The sequence below is a fragment of the Lagopus leucura genome, unplaced genomic scaffold (assembly GCF_019238085.1).
Source record: "Lagopus leucura isolate 7727_CA_CO unplaced genomic scaffold, USGS_WTPT01 Super-Scaffold_100064, whole genome shotgun sequence".
Lineage (NCBI taxonomy): Eukaryota > Metazoa > Chordata > Aves > Galliformes > Phasianidae > Lagopus > Lagopus leucura.
This window is the reverse complement of record NW_024962308.1, coordinates 470,183-492,174: the sequence shown is the minus strand read 5'-3', so window position 1 is coordinate 492,174 and position 21,992 is coordinate 470,183. Positions and strand designations below refer to the sequence as shown.

The 21,992-nt window shown below is 45.9% G+C and overlaps 1 protein-coding gene across 2 annotated transcripts; it reads left to right on the top strand.

Moving 5' to 3' along the window:
- Positions 1–795: 795 nt before the first annotated feature.
- Positions 796–20,559, top strand: TIMM44 (translocase of inner mitochondrial membrane 44). Of its 2 annotated transcripts, none has more exons than XM_042886843.1 (13): positions 796–871; positions 1,516–1,617; positions 1,964–2,134; positions 2,776–2,856; positions 3,832–3,981; positions 4,470–4,609; positions 5,062–5,147; positions 7,948–8,040; positions 8,346–8,470; positions 9,081–9,131; positions 11,669–11,758; positions 15,599–15,709; positions 19,834–20,559. In XM_042886843.1, exons 1-13 carry the CDS (start codon positions 842–844, stop codon positions 19,951–19,953), a joined length of 1,350 nt encoding a protein of 449 aa, XP_042742777.1. In that variant the 5' UTR covers positions 796–841; the 3' UTR covers positions 19,954–20,559. The 2 variants fall into 2 exon arrangements, with proteins under 2 accessions (XP_042742777.1, XP_042742776.1); XM_042886842.1 differs by lacking the exon at positions 796–871 and adding an exon at positions 1,313–1,416.
- Positions 20,560–21,992: the final 1,433 nt, after the last annotated feature.

The following is a 21,992-nucleotide window of genomic DNA, read 5'->3' as shown; positions in this document are numbered from 1 at the left end:
TTCAGTGGCATTGCTGGTTTTACAAAATAAAGCATCCTGCACCTTCAGTTGTGTCAGTGCCATTCTGAGGCCTGAACTGAAAGTGGATTTAGAAACCACGTGCTTATTTTTTCCTAATGTGGGCTTCAGCAGGGGCTGCACGCACTGCAGTCGGAGGCAGGAGGTGGGACAGTAACAGGATAGTGGTTACTGTGGGCTGCGTTCTGTACTTTATTGGCTCAGAGGCAAAGATACTGAGAAAGTAAAGAGTGAGGACCGCTACTTTTTGTGTTGCCCTAAGATATTACTTAAGCTGTAATCCTATCAGAAAAGATTAGAAAGCAAGTTGGAGTGTAATCGTATGGCTGCTGTTAAACTAAAGCCTATCAAACTCGTCTTGTGCTGGAAGCGCCCTGCTCTGCTTTGTGCTACTCCTGAATTGCAGTGCAAGAAGCAGAGAAGTCCTTCATCGAGAGACCCGCCTGTGACCGAGGGGGGCGTCGCTCCGGCCCTGCTGGGCGCTTTCCCCCGAGGTTTCGAGGTGACGCGCTCCAGGAATGCCTTCAGGACAATGCCACGATTCCTGAGCTATTTTCCATCTGCTTTCTCACTCATAAGGAGTTCCCGCCCTTTCCAGCAGCTCCTGCTGTCCGTTCGCGGCGGGTTGCACTGGTTCCACTGGTTCCATTCGTTGCACTGCTCACGCTGCTGCTCCCCGCCGAACGCCTCGCGTCCCGCGGAGCGGACGCACTTCCGCCCCCGGAAGCGGCTCGCGCTCCCCGCACGGAAGTGATGTCCGTTGCACCGCGACGGTGACGTCACTGCCTCGCGCCACGCGAGGGTCACACGCTCAGCTCTCAAAATGGCGGCAGCGGCGGCCGGTAGCTGCCGGGTGAGCGCGGGGCGCGGGCGCTGCGTCCGCTCAGGGCCGGTTCTGCGGGTCTCGGGCGTGCCGCGAGACCGAGGTGGGGCAGCGGGAGCCGCCGCCGGGGCGGGGGGCTGGGGGCGCCTGGAGAGCCTCGGGGCCGGCGCGGTGTGGGGCGGGGCCGCCTCCTCCCGCTTCTCAGCCCTTGTACCGCTCGGGCCTTCGGCTCTCGGGGGCTGCTCTCCCCTTCCGCTCCCTCACCCGCACCGCTGGCGTCCCTCAGAGGCGGCAGAGCGACCTGAGCTGCGAGTAAAGCCAAGCGGGGGGACGGAGCCTGCTTAGTCTGTGTTTGGTTTGAGCTCCCGGAGGCTCTGGGTTCTGCGGAGCGCCTCGGCTGCCTCAGTGTGGGACGTGCATCGCCGTGTCTTGGGCTGCGACTTTGATTTTTTGAAAGCAAACGTTGCGGTGGTTGTGGCGCTACTCAAACACGTTAACAAAGCTTTATGGCTGATCCCAAGCATGATCATGGCCTGATCGGATTTCTCAGCAGCACTCTGAATCTGCTCCCAGTGGTGACTGTCGATTTTCAGGATGCTTGCCATCCTTTCTCGGCTCTTCAGGACCACTGTCATCTCATATTGTGTGCTAACTTGAACTTGTTTTTGTTGCAGAAATGTCTCATTAGTGGCATGTGGCTTATGCCTAGAAGATGCCCAGTTCCTGCAGTCCACAGTGTGTACAGAGCGAGCAGGCCTGTCTCAGAGATCAACCAGGTTGGCTAATGACTGAATGTTGTACTACAGGCTGAATCTGGTTTCCCACTGGTGTTCCCCAGCAGCAGCAGTTCCAAGCTGCAAGTTTCACCTTTTCATGAATTCAAGGAGTTTTGTAGAGGCTGAATTGAAGTGACAGGCAGGAGTTGTGCTCTGCTTACCAGACTGTTTCAAGCCTGGTTAGTGTCAAACTGCCTGTTAATGGGTACTTAGATGTATCCTATGTTGCCAGAACATCCAGTACCTTAGAAGTGACCTAGTGCTGGGCTGAAGTAAATCTTTCTGCTGCCTTTGATACTTGTTGAACTTCTTTTTGGATTCTGCAACATGTAATGATTTTTTTTAGTCTAGATGTTACTCTTCAGGAGGAAGAAAAGGTTTTATATCAGGTTTTGTGGAGAACATCAAGCAAGAATTAGCAAAAAACAAAGAGATGAAGGAAAGTATTAAAAAGTTCCGAGATGAAGCTAAAAAGCTTGAAGAGTCTGATGCACTTCGAGAAGCAAGGAGGAAATATGTAAGTCTTTCTCATGAATTCTTTTGACATTTTCGTTGCCTATTTGCTAAGCTAGTTCTGTTTTTAATGTTAAATTTAAGTCTTTATGCAAATGAACTGTTTAGTGGTTAGCCTGCCTATTTTTATGAGAAGTTCTGCTTGGCTGGAAGTACTGACAGCTGAATGGTTGACCTCGAGTGTTTTTTTTCTAGTGGCAATGCTCCCAGCAGGCTGCTCACTGGAATTCCCAGTTGACAAGCTGATAAAATTTGGGGACGTTAAATTTAATGTTCACAGTGTTTGTTTAAATACTTCTTTTGCATTCTTTGAAGGCTATTAAATGGCATTACTCACAGTAATTAAATGCTTGTGTTGGTTACTCAGTTAGTGTTTGCTCAAAGACAGATTTTTATCCAGCTGAGAATGTGCTATATTCTGATTTTTTTTTCAGTAAGAATGCATTTTTCATTTGCTGAAAGTGCTAGGAAGAAGGATAAATCAATTAATTCTATTTAGGCCTGAGCCCTAATTAGTGGTTTTTTTTTTTTCTTTTTTTTTTTTTTTTTCTCTAAATTAGTGCTAATAGGATATTCTGTGCATGAAGGTATTTTTGAATGAGTATCTTCTGCCCTCATCCATCGTGTTTTCTTTTTTTTTCACAGAAAACCATTGAATCTGAAACAGTGAAGACCTCAGAAGTAATTAAAAAGAAACTTGAAGAAATAACTGGTACAGTTAAAGAGGTAAAACATAGCTGTGGAATCACCTTTTTTTTAAGAGAGCTCATCTCTGAGGTTCTGTGTGTATTTGAATTGTCATCATGTTTTTCTTGAAGCCAGGTAGTTGCTATTTCAAAGGTTATCACTGTTGCAGATCGTAAAGGATAGAGCTGCTATCAAAGCTGCAGCAATTAACATGTGACAGATCTCTTAGTTGTTGTATGTTGTGTAGGAGAGCATCCAGCAGCTCCTTTCACATTTGGAGGTTGAATATGGTGCATATGGTTCTTTTATTCTTTAGCACTTACGAAGGAGGATGTTGTATCTATGCATATTGACTTTTCAGCAATTAAGCAAGTTCTCTTGTAGGGTGGGACCAAGCACTGAAACTTAATGAGCATAACTTCATTTCTTGTTATGTATTGAACTCTTCCAGGCATCAGATGTTTTGGAGTGGTTGCTACACCTTGAGTTCTGTCTCTTGAGTAAATCTCTGTGGAATTTTCGTTATAGTATTTTAAATATGGAGAAAAATTAGGTGTATGCTAGATGCTGGCTCTGATAAACACAGCCTAGGTGATACATAGGAATATGTTAGATTGAGAAATGCATTTGCTGTTTCTTCAGGAAGATCTGAATAGCAGAGAGCTATCTCAACCTCTGCTGTATCTTAAGAAGTAGTAAATGGTGGTTTTAAAGGAAAGCTCTGGAATGTTTTAACATCAACGGCCCTTCTCTTTGAGGTCAGGAGAAACAGTTTTTGTATGTATGAGTAGCAGCTATTACAAACGTGTGTGTGACTGTGAGCAGTCAGAACTGTTCTGCACAGAGCTGTTGGCTGTGTGAGTTTCAGTGCCAAGCCACTGCGTCCCAGTAAATCTCTCCTGTGACATATAAACTGTGTGTTCACCTTAGATTGGTTAGCCCTATTGCATTTAGGCTTATACAAAATGTGCTTTCACCTGTGTTGTTATAATTGTCTTCTTTATTCTCTTCCAGAGTTTGGATGAAGTAAGTAAGAGTGATATTGGCCGGAAGATAAAGGAAGGTGTGGAAGAAGCAGCAAAAACAGCAAAGCAGTCAGCAGAGTCAGTGACAAAAGGAGGAGAGAAATTAGGCAAGACAGCAGCCTTCAAAGCTATTTCTCAGGTACACCTCTCTCTCTGGGACCTAGTGCTGCAGGCACAGATCATCTGAACTTGTGCTAATTATAAAATTTATTTGTTAAGTAGAAAGCCTTGGTACTGCTGTCTTTGTACATACGTATCAGTAAGGAAGCATTTGTGTCATCACCCTCTAACCCTTGTTAGAAGGTGATGAGGCACTGGCATAGGTTGCCCAAGGAGGCTGTGGATGCCCCATCCCTGCAGGCATTCCAGGCCAGGCTGGATGTGGCTCTGGGCAGCCTGGGCTGCTGGGTGGCGACCTGCACACAGCAGGGGTTGGAACTGATGAGCATTGTGGTCCTTTTCAACTCAGGCCATCCTATGATTCATTCTATGATTCTCTGAGTAAGAGCGATGACAATAACACCTGCTCTTATCTTTGTCTTTTTCCTTTGACAGAAGCAATTTTTAATTTTTATGGGAAAGACGGGGGAACAGTAAATCAGCCTAATAGGATTGCTTTCCTTTCAGGGAGTAGAAACTGTGAAGAAGGAAATAGATGAAAGTGTTTTAGGGCAGACTGGTCCTTACAAACGTCCAGAGCGTCTACGGAAAAGAACAGAGTTCTCAGGCGAGAGGATTAAAGAGGAGCGAATATTTGAAGCTAATGAGTACGTATTTCATGTAACTTGGGGCAAATCTTTATCAGATTATTCACAGAAATGACTTAAACTTACAGATCAGGTTAAAAATCAAGTGCTGAAATGAGCAGAGCAGGTAGATCTGAGAGCAAGGTTCTACCATAAGTTTATGATACAGAATTTTCTGATAGTCAAGCTGGGCATTTGGAAGTTCTGAGTGTGTACGTCATGTTCTGTCTGACTTGCACGTGTTACATTTTCTCTGTTCTAACATCTTGCTGTTGACTTGTATTTGACTTGGCTAAGTCTAAGCTGCTTTACTGTCTTCACTGCCTTGCCTCCACTAAACTGTGTATTTTTTATGCTGTGTATCAGCCTCAGTACTATTGCGTGCTTCAGTGACATTCATCAGAATATTCATCTTTTTGCTCTCTCACCTCCAAGTTATTTGTTCACAAGTTCCTGTCTTCTGTGCCTTCTAGGGAGGCCATGGGTATGGTGCTGCACAAGGACTCCAGATGGTATCAGCAGTGGAAAGATTTCAAGGACAACAACGTGGTCTTCAATAGTAGGTGTACCAAAGACAAAGTAGTAGCACGTTATTTTCTCTGATCTGATTCTTGCCTTGTGGGATCTGATGCCATTTGTGCAACCAACCCCAACAGAATGCTAATGACAGCATTGTATTGATATAGTTGTGGCTGTGGGTGATGTGAATGGGAAGTATGATAATACCGCAGGCCCCTAAGTTGCCATCCCCCCAGCCAGGCGTTGTCTTTGGTCAGTCTCACCCACTGTAAGTACCAAAACTAGCTTTCACAATTGCTTGAAGAACTCTAGATCCACCTTGACACTGTCAGGAGACCAGGACACATAAATGCATGTCACAGGGTATAGGTCAGGCAGGTCTACTCTCATCCTTGAGCTTATTGTGAGGAAAGGTCTTGTTTTCAGTGAGCTGATTTCTTTTGTCATCTGCTTAGGACTCTGGAATGTGTGGGACTTTGCATCATTTCTATGTATTAAAAAAAAATAGTCTGAGAATACTGAATATCTGTACTCTGCAGCAATCAGGCAACACTGCACATGTGGCTGCACTGAGCTCTGCAACGTGTGTTCTCCTTTTGTGTATTCCCTGTACAACTGCAGGTTGTTTTTGGCTTTACTTTTTGATTTGATTTGAAGCATAAGCTTCAACATTCCAGTTGTTAATTGACTAGCTGCTCTGTACTTACCTGTTATCTTGCAACTGTCTTGTGTGGTTCTGGTCTATTTGATTATGTCCAGAGACAGATAATGGACATAATGGGCTTGTTTTGCCCTACTTTGCTGCTGCAGTGCTCATCTGTTTCAGTGGGTTTGCTTCCTGCTCCTACTTTCAGTCTTCTTTCTGCCTTCAAGATCTTGCTTGGCAGTTCTCCCTGCACAGAATCACAGAACTGTAGAGGCTGGAAGTACCTTTGAGATCATCAAGTCTTGCTATAGAGCAAATTCTCTACAGCAGGTTGCACAGAAGAGCATCCAGGTGGGTTTTGAGTATCTCCAGAGAAGGAGACTCCACCACCCCTCTGGGCAGGTTGTGCCAGGGCCCTGCCGCCTTCACAGTGAAGTTCTTCCTCAAGTTTGTATGGAACTTGCTGGGTTCAAGTTTGTGCCCGTTGGCCCTTGTACTGGGCACCACCACAAGAGCCTCCATCCTCTTGACACCTGCCCTTTTGATACCTGCCCTTTAGATATTGATGAGCACTGATCAGATTCCCTCTCAGTCTTCTCCAGGCTAAACATCTCTTAGTGTTTTCTTGTATGAGATGGGAGATGTTCCAGGTCCATAATCATCTTTATAGCCCTTTGCTGCACTCTTTCCAGAAATTACCAGAAGTCTTCCTTGAAGTTGGGAGTCCAGAACTGGACACAGCATTCCAAACGTGACCTCTCCAGGGCAAAGTTGGAGCACATCCATTGCTGTGCTGGCCACGCTCTTTTTAATGCACCCCGGGTTCCTCTGGCCTTCTTGGCCACCAAGGCACACTGCTGGCTCATGGTCACCTGCTGGCCACCAGGACACCCAGGTCCTTCTCCCCAGAGCTCCCTTCCAGCAGGGCAGCCCTCAGCCTGTACTGGAGCATGCAGTTATTCCTCCGCAACTGTAGGGGTCTGCACTTGCTCTTGTTGAACATCATCAGATTCCTCTCTGCCCAACTGTCAGCCTGTCCAGGTCCCACTAAGTGGCAGCACAACATTCTGGTTTGGCCCCCTCCTCTTCTTAGCTTTGTGTCATTAACAAACTTGCTGGGAGTGAACAGGACCTGGCCCAGCACTGACTCCTGGGGAATGCCAGCTGTTACAGCCTCCAACCAGACTGTCAGACCGTCCTGCTGATCACTGAGCTCTGCCTGTCAGACAGTTCTCGGTCCATCTCAATGTCCATTCATCTTTCCCCCACTTCCTAAGCTTTGTTACATGGATGTTGTAGGAGATGTTGTCAAAAGCCTTGTTGAAGTCCAGGTAGACTGCATCCTCTGCTCTTCCCTCATCTACCCAGCTTGTCATGGCATTACAGAAGGCTACCAGGTTGGTCAGACATGATTTCCTCCTGCTGAATTCATGTTGACTATTTCTTATATATATATTTTCTCTTCCGCTTGCTTGGAGATGGCATCCCAAGCAAGTTGTTCCATCACTGTCCCCAGGGATGGAGGTGAGGCTGGCTGGCCTGTAGTTCCCCGGGTCCTTCTTGTCCTTTTTGAAGATTGGTGTGATTTGGGCTTTCCTCCAGTCTTCAATCACCTCTCCCGTTCTCCATGACCTTGCACAGATGATGGAGATTGATTTGGCAGTCATTTCTGCCAGCAGCTTCAGCACAAGTGGGTGCATCCACAGGTGAGGAGAGGGGGCTGAGTGGAGCCCCATGGTGCTGCAGCTCCTTGCAGGGAGCAGCGGGCAGTGCTGAGCTCTGCTCTGTGTGGACAGCAGCAGGGAATGGCACAGAGCTGTGCTGGGGGAGAACCAGGGTGTGAGGGAAAGGCTTTGGCCCAGGGGGTGGTGGGCATAGAGCACCTTCCTAGGGCAAAGGACACAGCCCTGAGGGACACCACCCTCAGCCAAAGGATTTGGGTGGTGCTGTGTGGGGCTGGGAGCTGGACTGGGGGATCCCTTGGGTCCCTTCCAACTGTGATAATGTTCGTGTGAAAGGAGCCAACCCCGTAGTTAGTGACAACTGTAAAGGTGAGGAGAAAACTAGCTTTTGAAACTGGAGCTTGTTAATCAAGAAGGAGAAGTAGCATGTTTAACCTGCAACACACTGCTTGTCCTTCCTTGTTCAGGGACTCGGTGGAAGGACTCTATGCTAACATCTCTTCTTGTTTCAGGGTTCTTTGAAATGAAAATGAAATATGACGAAAGTGATAATGCATTCATTCGAGCTTCCAGAGCTGTCACAGACAAAGTCACTGACTTGATAGGTAATGTGTCATCATTGCTATGAAACTGCATGTCCACCTTCTGGCTCTTGCTGTTAGTGATGTCCTACATGTAATACTAACCTTTGCAAAGGAGTCTCAAGCTTTTTAGTATTTTGCATTTATTGTTATTCAGTCATTCAGTGCAGCAACCTGCTGTTGGCAGTATGTGGGGTAAATGTCAAGCCTAACTTGGTCTGTTTCAAGGTGACTCTTCCTTCCCTCTTTCTAAAGCCCAAGACCCATCTTTTCTCTTGGTTTCTGGTAGCAGTTGTCATTCTACCAGTCTTGCTGAATTGTTTTGTCAGGTGGATTGTTCTCGAAGACGGAAATGTCAGAGGTTTTGACAGAGATACTCAAAGTGGATCCATCCTTTGATAAAGATCGTTTCTTAAAGCAATGCGAGCGTGATATAATCCCCAACGTCTTGGAGGTAAGGTGGGGATAGAATGGGATACATTCAAAGAGGTACAACAGGAATTGCCTGGAGAGATTTGTATGAGATTGGCTAAACAAAAGCAGTTATTGTTGTTCATCTTGCAGTGCAGTGATGTTGAAAGAATGTATGTCAAACTGGTGCATGCCAGTAAACACATCACATACCTCTGATCCTCTGGTTGCGAGGTAGCAGTGTGAGATGAACTGAAAACAAGCAGCAAAAGCAATGCTTAGAGATACAGACAATGAAACTGATGCGTGTTTGTTTTTGCCACTGCTGTCTTTGTGGTGACTGACTGTGCATGTATCAGAGAGATGGCTGCAACTGTAACGTCTGCACTGAAATAAGACCTCCCAGGATTTCTGGGTAGTGCGTGTTCTGGCAGTGGATTAGGATATTATCTGAAGATTTATGACATCTGCCTTCGTATGTGTTTACAGAAGATCTTATTGCTGCTCCTCTTTGTTAATTCTTGCTCTTTTCTTGATTCAGGATGTAGGACTTCAGGCAGTTTGCTACTGAAACTGCTGATACTCCAATTCTTTGATATAGCATATATTTTTAAATGCTCATATCTTACTGATTTTTTATTTTTCTGTTTTAGGCTATGATATCTGGAGAGCTTGATATCCTCAAAGATTGGTGCTATGAGGCGGTAAGTAGAGTACTAGGAGTACTAAAAATGCCTAAAAAGGTTGTGATTCTCACTTCTGAGTAGGTGTGCTGTGCTTTCTTTGCAAGCTGTGTGGCCATTATGACTGTGGTGCTGCTTACCCACTTTGCCTCTGCTCCCCCATTAAATTTGTTCATGCTGTAAAGCTCTAATGCAGTCAAGTATGCACTGTGGACTTCTGGAGTAGAATGGATGTGAGAGGAATGCTGTTTAGTGTTGCAGCACGCGCCCGTTCCGATTTCCCGGGAGACCGCAGCTTGGCCAATTACTGAGGCGACACCAATATGATGAGCAGCAAATGGCGTTTATTACCCGTATACACTACCTTATATAGCCTAATTACTTTGTCTACGCCCCCAAGGGCGCACATCACACATCAATCATTAGAGCAGGGAGGGAGCTTAACACATCAGACCCCGCGGGGGGGTCTCGCAGTTTTGCAGTTGCTGACAACAGTTTAGAGAGGTAGAATTGAGAGCCAATCCCAAATGAGTCTAACTATCTTCAGTCCTTCAAAGCCTTGCATGATTAGATTGGACTTCAGTAGAGCCTTTGAGGTTTGGTGCATTGTTCTGTACTGGTGGTGACTTCAGAGCAATTAAGGCCCTGGAATTCAGAAGTCTCCAGGAACTGAGGAGTCTTTCAAGATCTCAGATTGTGGGATTTTGTGGAGTTTAATCAAATTAGTGCTTAGCTTCAGTCAATTTAGTGCTTCTGCAGCACCAATTCACATGCTTCCAATTTTATTTAACATGGGCACAACTGCCTGGTTTTCCTGGGGCTGCTGGGGTGCCTTGACTCTGAGCTGTTCTGGGGAGGCTTTGTGCAAAACCAGGTGAACACGCAAAGCCCTCTTAACTTACTTCAGCTTTTAAGGAGCCACTGGAGCTTGAAGCTATGGAGGAATGACAGGAAAGACAGTGTCTCTCTTGTCCTGGCACTGGTCAGAGATAGGGGCTGATAAGAGATGTTTGAGCTGACCCCGAAAGGTGATGATTTTCTGGTGGCAGTCAGATCGTCCCTGGAACTGTTCTACAAACAAAACTCCACTGTGGTACCCCAGCAGTCTTTGCAGGCTCAAGGTTTTCTGAAATTGCAGCTTAGGTAACATGCAGCCTGAATACCTGACTGCAAAAAATGGAATTTATTGGTGAGATGGTGAATTTGCTTTTCTTCTGGTATAGGTTTTGATCATTGGATGCACTTCTTGGAGAAATGAATTGGTTGTTATTCAGCGATTGTATTGTTGTCCTTTTAACTTTATGAAAGCAGATCTTTACCTGAAAACAGCATTTAAATGTGAAAGGACATTTGTTCTCTCCCTCTCTGTCCCAAAATAGTTCTGCTATAGGCAATGCGGACCTGTGCTCTAAAGTAATGTAGCTGCTTCCTAGTCACAGCCACCACCAGGGGGTTGCAAGTTCACACACTGAAAAGGCTGGGTTGGTTGGTGTTGTTTTAATTCCTGCATTTAAATCTTTTGAAGTTGTTAGCTGCTAACATCTTTGCAGCCATGTTGCACAATACGAGAGTAAGTTATTAAAGAATCCCCCTTATTTTCAGACCACCTTAACATTCCAAGCCACTTTTGAGATCATACCATAGAATTCCATTCAGATTTCTAGTGGGAAGTAATAGATTCACTGTGGTCTAAAAAGCATACAAACCCTTCTAGTGATAGCCAGAAATGAAGGTCATAAGACTCATCCATAAAAACGACCAGGAGGTAAATGAGAGTTTTAGAAACGAGAATGCAGAAGATGGAGGCTCTGTGAACAGAGCCCTGCTGAAAGTGTTAAGTTGGTGATGCTGGTCACTAACATGTTAGAGTACAAAGCAGGAAGGCAAGTAAAGCAACAAAGCTGCCTGTGCCTGCTGTCCCCAGAATCCCTGTTCTGTCATTCCAGCTTTACTCTGGTGACTTTCTCAGTATTCTTCTGTCAGGTATTTACATTTGAATGCTTGTGTTGAAGGTTAAAAGATCAGCGTTGGGGGAGTCGTGGTAGGGACTCCTCCTGTTTGCTTGGTAGCTGCCAAGAATGCTGTGAGAATGCTGAAATTTAAATCCCAACAACAGTTCTTGAGGCATAAATAACGAAGCATATGTGCCTGAAAGCAGCCAGGAGGAGCTGGTCTGCCTGCAGGGTCTGGCTGGGTGTGAGGAAAACAGCTTTGTTCCCAAACTGTTTCTCCCTGTCTGCTGTCAAATCAGAGCTGCAAATGCCCTGGCTATCAGGTGCACTCAGTCTGTGTATTCTCTTGTAACCAATGACCTCTTGTTCTGGCCAGGGGAGATGGGATTCTTAGGAAGAATTTCGTTATGTGAAGCACAGAGCATTTGAGGTAGTCTGCAGGGTATATAGCAAGACATACTTGTTCAGTATATTTGCAAAAAAAAAAAAAAAAAAAAAAAAGACTTGTATTGTCATATTTTCTGATGGTTCTCTCTAAGCAGAAAATTCCTTTTTCTTTGACAGAGCAAATTCAAACATGTAACACAAGTTTGTTGCTTCATTTAGACTTACAGTCAGCTTGCTCATCCAATCCAGCAAGCCAAAGCCATGGGTCTCCAGTTCCACTCCAGGATTCTCGACGTAGACAACATTGATGTGAGTGTATTTCTGTATTTCACCTTGGGGATGAATCAGAAACTCACGATTTCAGGGGTTTTCTTCTTTGCTCTATTTTACTTCATGCTGGTCTACTTACCATGTTTGATAAGGGAGGAACCAATCATTGTTGCAGGAAGAGAGACATGGGACAGGTTTGGGGAAGGAATTTTTTATTGCGTGATCAAGCCTAAGTTGCAGCATCGTGGTTTGCCTCTGTGCCAGGGCATCTTGGTCTGAACCACCTGCAAAAACTGAGGTGCTGTCTATGAAGGGCTTTGTTGATGGTTTTTTGGGATAACAACATGTGGTGCTTTTGTGACTCCAGGCTGTGCAGTGCAGGAGCAGATATCAGAGACCTGAGTGCTGCTCTGTGTGGTTGTGTGGGAGGTAATGGTGCTGCTGCCCCAGGAGCTGTGTTGGCAGCTGAGCACTGTGGCGAAACAGTCATCATGCATTATAACAGACTGCCTGCACAGTGGTTGTGCTGTCTGTAGTCCTCTTTACTCTGGAGTCTGAAGTGTTACTGTTGTACTTAGCAGCCAGTCTGCTGTACTGCCTTCGTTTAATGAGGCCTTTGGTGTTGTCTGTCACAGTACTGCTGGTTTCTTTCTTTTGTTTGATGACAAAGGCGTCTCAAAAAGAAATTCCCACTTTTTATCAGATTATGAGATCTTTTATGTCCTGTAACAATCTCTGCCTCAAAGGATGTGAGTGAGTGGAGGAAAAGAATGGGGCCGTTGTACATTCACCCTTTGAAACAGGCATGAGAGTTCCAGAAACATCTGAGGAGATGCCTTACAACAAAAGATTGAGAAGTTCACCTTCTGTAGCCCTGTGAAAGAGCAATGGGAGCTGACTTGCCTGATGATCGCTCAGGGAGCAAGAAAATAATCAACCCATTAACAGACAGAAAGCTTCTCAGGACTGCTGGTGCCTGATATTATCTCTCATCTGTCTGGTTCAGAGGAAATCATGCAACTCTGGGCAGTATCTACAAGCACGTGCCAGATGAGCAGGAAAACTTGTGGCATGGACAATTCTCCTGAATATCCAGCAATGAATAACATGTTCTAACAGAATCAAAGCTTTGGGAGTAACAAACGTGATGGCCTTTTTCCTGAGCATCTGATTTAAATCTGAAGTTTTTTTCTGTTATTAGAATCTAGGTGGCTTGGTTTCCTTACAAGCTGAGTAACCTTTTTGGTGTAGGTAGGTGTAAAATCAATGAATGCACACATGTTATAATTATGGAATGTACCAGAGAGTTTGGCTAAGCAGGTTATTATGCAAAAGAGAGTAGATAGAATGCTTACCTGCATCCTGGGCTCGGTGCAAAACTCCAAAGGAGGGATCTCCAGAAGAAATCCTTCCCCCTTGTCAGTCAGCTCTTAAATGGCTCTAGGAGAGGTGCAGCCAGGCTCCAGCCCTTCCTGCAGCACCACTGAATTGCCTTCATCTGTGCTCCCGTGGCTGACGCGCTGCTCAGGTGGTCAATCAGAGGTTCAGGCTATGATTCAGCAGTTCCCATACAGTAGGTAGGGTAGCTGCTCATTAGTATAAAGCTCTGCATAAATTCTGAGTGGTGTCTGGAAAGACATTTTGTTATAAATATGTCTTGGATGCCTATTTTTGCATAAAGTTTCTTGAGAAAACTACATTATCCTGGCTGAAAAATGACTGACATAAGGTATGATCAGTGCAATTCATATTACACTCTCTGTGTTGCAAGAAAGGGACATAAAAGGGAGATGATTGTTTAAATTTTTAAATGCATTTCCTTAGAAAAGATTTATGGTATTGTGCTGAGAGATCTCATCCAGAAAAAGGGTTGACTGAGCTTGAAAATCAGCATGTAAAAGATTTGAAGGAGTTCACATTCTGCAAAATTTGCAGCACTGAAATTAAAATTAAGCCTTTAAAATATCAATGTATGCACTCATGTTCCATGCTTAAGGACTTGAATTTTAGATGCTTGGCTAGAAGGCATTATCATAAGGTGTCTTGGGTTGGAAAGGGACCTTGAAGACCATCTGGTCCTAACCCTCCTGCTGTGGACTGGCTGCCCCCCAGCAGATCACTGCCCAGGGCTCCATCCATGACCTCCAGAGATGGGTTCACTTCTCTGGGCAACCTGTGCCTCACCGCTCCTTGAGTAGAGTTTCTTCCTAATACTTAATCTAAATCTCTCCTCTTGTAGTTTAAAGCCATTCCCCCTCGCCCACCACTATCAGACTGTGTAAAAAGTCTCTTCTGCTTATAAGCTCCCCACGAGTACTGTAAGGCTGCAGTCAGGTCTCCCCATAGCCTTCCACTCTCCAGGGTGAGCACCCTCAGCTCCTTTGGCCTGTTCTCATAGCTGATGTGCTCTGGCCCTCTGAGCATCTTTGTTGTCTCCTCTGGCCCCACTCCCTACATCCTTCTGTGCTAGGGCCCCAGGCCTGGGCACAGTACTGCTGGTGGGGCCTCATAAGGGCACAGCAGAGGGGTTCAGTCAACTCCCTGCCCACTGCCATCCCTCTGTTGATGCAGCCCAGGATGCTGTTGGTCGTCCAGGCTGCAGGCACACACTGCTGGCTCATGTCTGGCTTTTCATCCACCAGGACACTCGGGTCCTTCTGTGCAGCACTGCTCTCGATGAGTTCTCCCAGTCTGTGCACACACACATCTGGGATTGCCCTGACCCAGGTGCAGCACCTTGCACTTGGATTGCTGAATCATTGTTGAAGTTCACATCATCCCACTTTCAGGGTTTTCCATTCCTTCCTTCTGTTGTATCAGCTGCACCACTCAGCTTGGTGTCATCAGCAAACTTGTTGAGGGTGCGCTCAGTCCCAGTGTGTGTATTGATAAAGATGTTGAGGAGCTCTGATCACAGGACACCACTTGTGACAGTCCCCTACCTGGACATAGAGCTGTTGACAGCAATTTGGTTGCAACTTTCCTACCAGTTCTTTTTCCACCCAATTGTTCAGCCTTCAAACCCATCTCTCTCCAATTTATAGATGAGGATGTTGTGTGGGACCATGTCAGAGGCCTTACACAAGTCTAGGTAGATGACATCACTTGCCTTTCTTTTGCCTGCTGAAGTTGTCACTCCATCATTGAAGGCCACCAGATGGGTCAAGCATGATCTGTCCTTGGTGAAGCCATGCTGGCTGTTTTGGATCATCTGCTCGTCTTGCATGTGCATTAACATCTCTTCCAGGAGGATTTGCTCCATGATCTTCCCAGGCACAGAGGTGAGACACAGTGGCCTGTAGTTTCCCTGATCTTCCTTTCTCCTTTTCTTATAAATGGAAGAGATGTTTCCCTTTCTCCAGTCACTGAGACTTAACTAGGCAGCCACAACTTTTCAAATGTGATGCAGAGCAGCTTGACAACCACATTAGCCAGTTCCTTGCAGACCCTGGGATGCACATCAAGGGGCCCCCTGGTCTTGTACACATCTAGTCTCATCGTTCTTGAACTGCTCTTTGCATTGCAGGATGACTTGGGCAGGTTCCAGGAATCCAGTCCTTACTGGAATGGTGTCAGTTACTGCAGTGCTTGAGAATTGATTCCCTCTCATTAAGCAAAAGAGCATTGCAGAAGTGTGTTCTGTCATTGACTACCAGGAAGGCTGGCACCTCCCTGTAGAGCAAGATGCTGGGAGAATGCTCTGCAGGAGGACTGGTAACGTGTGAGCAGAGAAGGTACAACTTGATGAAGAGTTTGGTTTGGGTTTGGTGCTGGGAGATGGTGGGATTGTTTGGCTGTGTAGTTGTGCTAAATACTTGGTGCCTCTACATTAATCTGCAAAAACACTCCATTTTCTAATAGAGTTTTCTTTAATTGCAGCTGGCCATGGGAAAAATGATGGAGCAAGGACCAGTATTAATCATCACTTTTCAAGCTCAGATCGTGATGGTAATTAAGAACCAGAAAGGGGAAGTGGTAGAAGGTGACCCGGTAAGTGATGCTCACCTCCTGAATGTGCCCCAGGTCCCTCTGTAGCCATCTCAGCCATGGATTGAGTTTGTAGCAGCTCCCTATAGCAGTATGTGGTGTATTTCAGCTTTGCTTACCCACATACATTGTAATCCACTCACACTGCATTCTCTGTCCTATTCTAAAGGTTTTACTGAGTATTTTTGAGAACTTTTCTCTGGTGTTGTTGTTACACCAGCATCTCCACTGGAACATTTAACAGTCAGTGATTGTGATACGATCTGTTGCTGTGGTTTAGAATGCTTGTGTGCTTGCCAGTGCAGCTAAGCACATGGCTATTTTATGAATTCTGTTGTAATGGTGGTCCCCCCACCATAGACAGGAAAGCTGGGTTCTGTAGGGTTGCAGTGTCTTGTCCACCAGAGTTTTGCAGATCTCCGGATGACACAGAGCTGGGGTATGAAACAGCTGATTTCAACACAAGTGACTGAGAAAATGGGTTGAGCAAGAGTAACTTTTTGTACCACAATAAATCAAATACAGTGTCTTTGTTTTGCATGCTCTCTGCACCTGGGAAGAACAGACAAGCTCTGTTTTGCAAGCAGTGGAGTTGAAATGGCTTCATGCATCCAAATTAGCATACATACATCTGAGTTATCAGCTTGCTTTTGTGCTTTACAGTCATGACTCTGGCTTTTGGACCAAAGCTGGGTCTCATTCTTTCATCTTGAAGGACTACAGAGCAAGCATGAGCTTGTCTGCAGCTGCTCACATAGAAGAACTGTAGTTCAGTAATTCAGTCAGTTCAGCAAAATCATCTGGATCTTCACAGGTGAAAACAGCTGCCCATATAATCAACTGTTATCACCCACAATGAAGTCACTGTCATGTAGTTGGGTGAGGGAGTGAGTTTCTCTGTTTGCTAGGCCATTAGAAATACTGGACTAAAATTAAAATACTCTTGGTAGTGATGGACAGATGAGAAAATGAATGAAAACCTGAAGGGAATGAGCAAGCTGTGGCAGGTGGAATCATCCTTGCAGGCTGCCCTGCTTGTATTTCTCTGCAGTCTTACCACAGATGGGTGATGTATATGTTAAAGAGCTGGGAGAAGACGTTAACTGATAGAAACCTCGTAAAACTCATTAACTGTGCTCTGTATGTTTTCCTTAATCAGTGTTAGCTTCTTCAGGTGGGCAGCCTGGATACAGCTCAGTGAGTCTGTGCTCAGTGAGTCTCAGTTCTGTGAGTCTGGCTGCTTGTTGCTGTGGCTTTTGGGGCCTGTAGGTTCTCAATCAGACATGCCTTGTAGACAAGGCTGCAATAACTTGAATTTAAATTGGCTGGCAGAAGATGTGCTGGCTGTGAAATCCCGTTCAGCTCAGTGTGAGCTATTTATCCCTGTCACACTCTTGAAGTGCTACAGGCCATTAGCTGAACATTATCTTGTATGAGGAGAATCTACAAACATCTGGAAGGAACACAGAGTTGTAGATAATCTTTAATTCACAGTGAGGAGAGGAGCTGGAGTTAGGAGCAGCCCTTTCTCTTCCGGTTGCTGCTGTGCCTGGCCAGCAAATTCCCAGCCTGCAGAGGGGCTGTGTGTGGGTTCCACTGCCTTGGCACTCTGTGGGACAGAACTGAACTGTTCTCCTGTGGATTAAAGCTTCCTCACAGATTCCCCCCAAGCCTGTTATTTTTTTCCTCCCTTTCCTTTCATAGAGGGCAGTTTAAGAACAGAGCACGAAGATGCTTGGAGGTCAGGCTGGAGTCATTGAAGCCGTTTGTTAGGAAACTGGGAACGTCACTGGAGCCAGTTGGAAGTAGGAACTTCTTTTCAGCTCTTGCCTCACTACATTGGCACAGAGTGCCTCACAGAGCTCTGTTCGCTGAAACTGTCCCATATCCAGTTGTGCTGAGTACTGTGCATCAGCCGTTTGTCTATTGGGAACCTCTGACGGGGTGGTTGAGTAAAGATACAAAGGGCTGTGAGGAACTCATTGCCATGAAGGCTGAAAATAAGGAAATTGTGTGGTTTGGCAACACTGCTTTTGAACGAAGGCAGAGGATTTGAAATGGGAGGCAGACGTCATGTAGCATAATGGAGCGGGGAAAGTTACAAGTATATTAATTAAGGTAATTGGAATTGGACAGATTCACGAAAGATTGGGTATTCTGCAAGTCCAGGTGAGTCTGAGTCCCAGGAAATCTCTGACCTTTCCTTACTGAGCTGTGCAGTGCCCGACACGAGTTCTGTTTCTTTCACTTTTTCTCTTGTGCATCACATTTTGACTGTCTTCATGGGCAGTAGTCTCTATGAATAGGCAGGATTTTATTTCTTCTAATTTTTACAAGGAAAAGGAGATGAATGAGAACAGCTTAAATAAAAGAATAGCAAAAAAGGAAAATAGGTAAAGTAGGATGAAAACCAGATTGATGGTGGTCTCTAGAAGTACATTAACCTTCAATCACTTTCTTAAGCAGGCAAAAGTTCTGTTGTTCTTCGTTTCTTGTCTCCTCTGCATTCCTTCTTACACACCCCCATCATCTATGCTACTCAAATTGATGTCACTTTCAACACTTCCAAGCGTAACCAAAGCAAGTGAAGCTGCTGAGACACTGAACAAGAGGAAAATGTCTTTCAGTGTAGGATATTTCTAACACCTGCTGCAATACAGAAACTTCCCGTCGTCACATTTACGTACCTGTACCTTGCGACCTATAAAGACTGATACATTCAGTCAGAAATGTAATAGTTAAGCTCACAGCTGGGAACTGAGTGCAGGATGTTCCCCCAGTGCTGCTTCGTTATCTGGAGGGAACATTTGCTTCTTGGTGGTTGGTGTGTGTTCAGTATGCATCTCGTCCACCACAAATGTTCTCAGATCCACTCTACTGTGAATCCCTGGAGATAAGGCAGACAGGTGTGGTGGTTTGTGGTTTTTATGGTTGTTTTTTTTCCCAGTGATTTATGTATTTGGTTATGTGTATTTTGTGTGTATATATTTTGTAAGATTTCTCTGTTCTTTTTCTTTCCTGAAAATGAACTTATAAAATCAAGTGCTTATAGCCAGTGATAAGAAGGTTTAAGAATAACTTCTCTCTCTGCTGGCTGGTGATGTACCTGACTTCCATGCAGGTCATGGAATCACTAGGGACCCTCGAGGAAAAGACCCTCGAGATCATCCAGTCCAACCATCCACCTACCACCAATGCTGCCCACTGAACCATGTCTCTCAGTGCCACATCTACATGTTCCTTGAACACCACCAGGGACAGTGACCCCCCCACTCCCTGGGCAGCCCATTCCAGCACCTGACCACTCTTCTGGGGAATAAATTGTTCCTAATGTCCAACCTGAGCTTCCCCTGGTGCAACTTGAGGCCATTCCGTCTCATCCTTATGCTGTTCCCTGGAGAAGAGGCTGAGCTCCACCTGACCACCGCCTCCTTTCAGGCAGTTGCAGGGAGCCATAGGTTCTGCCCTGAGCCTCCTCTTCTTCAGAGTGCCCCATCCCATTCCCTCAGCTGCTCCCCATAGCACTGTGCTTTAGCCCTTCAGCTCCACTGCCTGATGGGGAGAGGCTGCAGCTCACAGACTGCTGTGGGAAAGGTAGGGATGTAGCTGTGGGCAAGAGCCTTCAACTTAATTGAGTATCACAAACAGTAGAGCCTGGCAGTCAAACCAGATTGAAACCAAAAATTTATGTTCATCAGCAAGTCAGATATTTTTGAAGTCGCCGTCCCTGGCCGTGTTCAGGAGGTATCAGGATGAGGAGCTATAAGATCTGGTTTAGTGCTTGTGGTAGCAGTGGTGATGGGAGGATGGTTGGATGAAATGATCTTGTAGGTCTTTTCCAACCCTGTGATTCTGTGAAGTTGGCAGGGGTGTCAGTTAACATTTGTAGGCACAGATATTAGGAAATCCTAATTGTGCTTTCGGAAATCAAAAGTTTACAGGTTCCTGATTGTTCTGTGATTTAGCAAACGTTACAGGAGCTAAACTTACATGTGATTTTGGGGCTTAGAACCTGGAGAGAAAAATTACAATGTTCTCTGGAGGGAGTATGGAGCATCTCTGCAACAAGCACTGAGCTCGGGGCTCTGTGACTGTAATGCAAGCTCTAACAAGGATTTTCCTTCCAGGACAGGGTTCTGCGGATGCTGTATGTGTGGGCACTTTGCAGAGACCAGGATGAGCTCAACCCCTATGCTGCGTGGAGGCTATTGGACATTTCCTCGTCGAGCTCTGAGCAAGTTCTCTGAGGCGAATTGCATCCAAGAGCTCCCTCCCTCAAAGCAATGCCATCTCTGAACTTGCATGATGCACTGTGGGGGAGGGGGACCAGAGTGGTTCTCTTTCAGAAGAATGGGCTATTGGGTGTGCCATCATTACACTGCTCCCCATTGTGAACTGGACGAGTCTGACGTATCTGCCTTACGCTTTGCCATGTAGCAATTTGTACTGTAAGGATGTATGGTAGGTTGTAACTCGAATGGTCTAAGACACTTGCAGCTGCTGTTGGCTCCTGTTTAAATGGTGGGTGAAGGAGGATGTTTGGGGTCCTATACATTGACCAGTGCTTCCAGTGATGGGCAGAGGTGGAGGTGAATACTGATGAGCAGCACAGTGAGATGCGACAGGTCTGGTTTCAATCTGCTGTCATCCCCTGATGGCCTTACATCATCTGTGAGAGGAGCTTAGAGCTGCTCTTAAGGCACGTTGGTCTCATTCCAGCAGAAGCCAGGAAGCCTTCTGTTGCTGCAGTGTCTTCACCAAACCAAATACAATCACGTCTTTGCACATGGAACTGAGTGAGGATGGAGATGGTCAGAAATATATGTCAATATATGTCCGCAGCTTTGCAGGGAGAACGTTGTTGTTTCTGGTGTTTTTGTTCTATTGTGGAGATGGGTACTGCTAAATGTTACACAGCTGCATTTCTCTGTGGGCTGAGCTGATGATGTGGAGGAGACAGACACTCCAAATGGCTGCGGGGAACCAGACCAAGTGCTGAAACAGTGACCAGAAATAGGGTTGGACCGAACAGCAACAAATGAGTAACTGCAGTAACAAGTAGAACGTTACCTCTTGTAGCTGAGTTATTATGTGAGGTGAGAAAAGAGGGCTTGTCCCACTTATGTGCTGCATAAGATGCATTACAAGCACAGCTCTCCTCACCAGATGGGTCTTTGCTTCAGAGGGACAACACATCTGTCCTGGAAGTCAGGTAGCAGGGGAAGACATGGGAAGGCAAGCAGCTGGAGCGTGTGCAAGGACTCTTGGTTCTGAGCTGCTGGAGACTCGGGTTGGAAGCTGACCTGGGGGCCAGTTCTTCAGCTGCCTTCTCTTAATGGAAAGTGGTATTGAGGGGAAAAGAAAATTGACATGGATCAGCGGTCTGATCTGCTGTGCTCTGCGTGCAAAACAGGGTGGTGCAGGAAAGCACTTGCTTGACATGGTTATTAAAGACAATAGTTGCCAGTTCCTTTTGTGATTGTCAAGGTCAGTTCCTTTGAAAGTGAATGAGATTTTACCACAAACCTTGATTGAGACATTCAACTTCTGTAGCAACTCTCTTAAAGTGAGAGATGATGCATACAGCAAGTTCAGTAGCACGGTGCCCTCTTCCACTGCGTGCTCCCAGGCTTACTGCCTGGCTGCTGCTTCCTGCACCCAGAGAAGCTGTGAGTGAGGTACAGTCCCGGTTTTCTTGCTGGTCTTATTGTGTGAACTGCCCCACTCAACTTGTTTACAGCAAATTGCTGAGGGTGCACTCAATCCCATTGTTTGTGTATTTGATAAAAATCTTGAAGAGCCCTGGAACCAGGACAGAACCAGCTGTCATCGGCCTCCTGGACATAGAGCCATTGACCACGATTCTCCGGCTATGACCTTCCAAGCAATTCTTTATCCACCCTCCAATCTGCCCTTTGAACCAATATCCCTCCTATTTGGAGCTCCAGCTTAGGAGCAGAACACACCTCCCTGCTATCACAGCATCTGAGCCTCCATCATCCTCTGTCACGCAGCTGACACCCATCTGATCAGGGCAGGCTGGGGCAGATGCTGATCACTCACTGTCCCGGTCCCAGGGTGTGTAAGATTTGCCCTCTAGCAGTGTACAGGAGTGCTCTGAACTGTTTTTGTGCCTGTTAGATACCACGATACACTGGAGCAACGGCATGCCCAGCTGCTCCCCAGTGCTGGTCCCAGTCTCACACAAGTCTGTGTGGTCAGCAGCAAAACCATGTGCTGTGTTAGCATTGCTCTGCTCAGAGACATCTCTCCATCTCTGATAGCA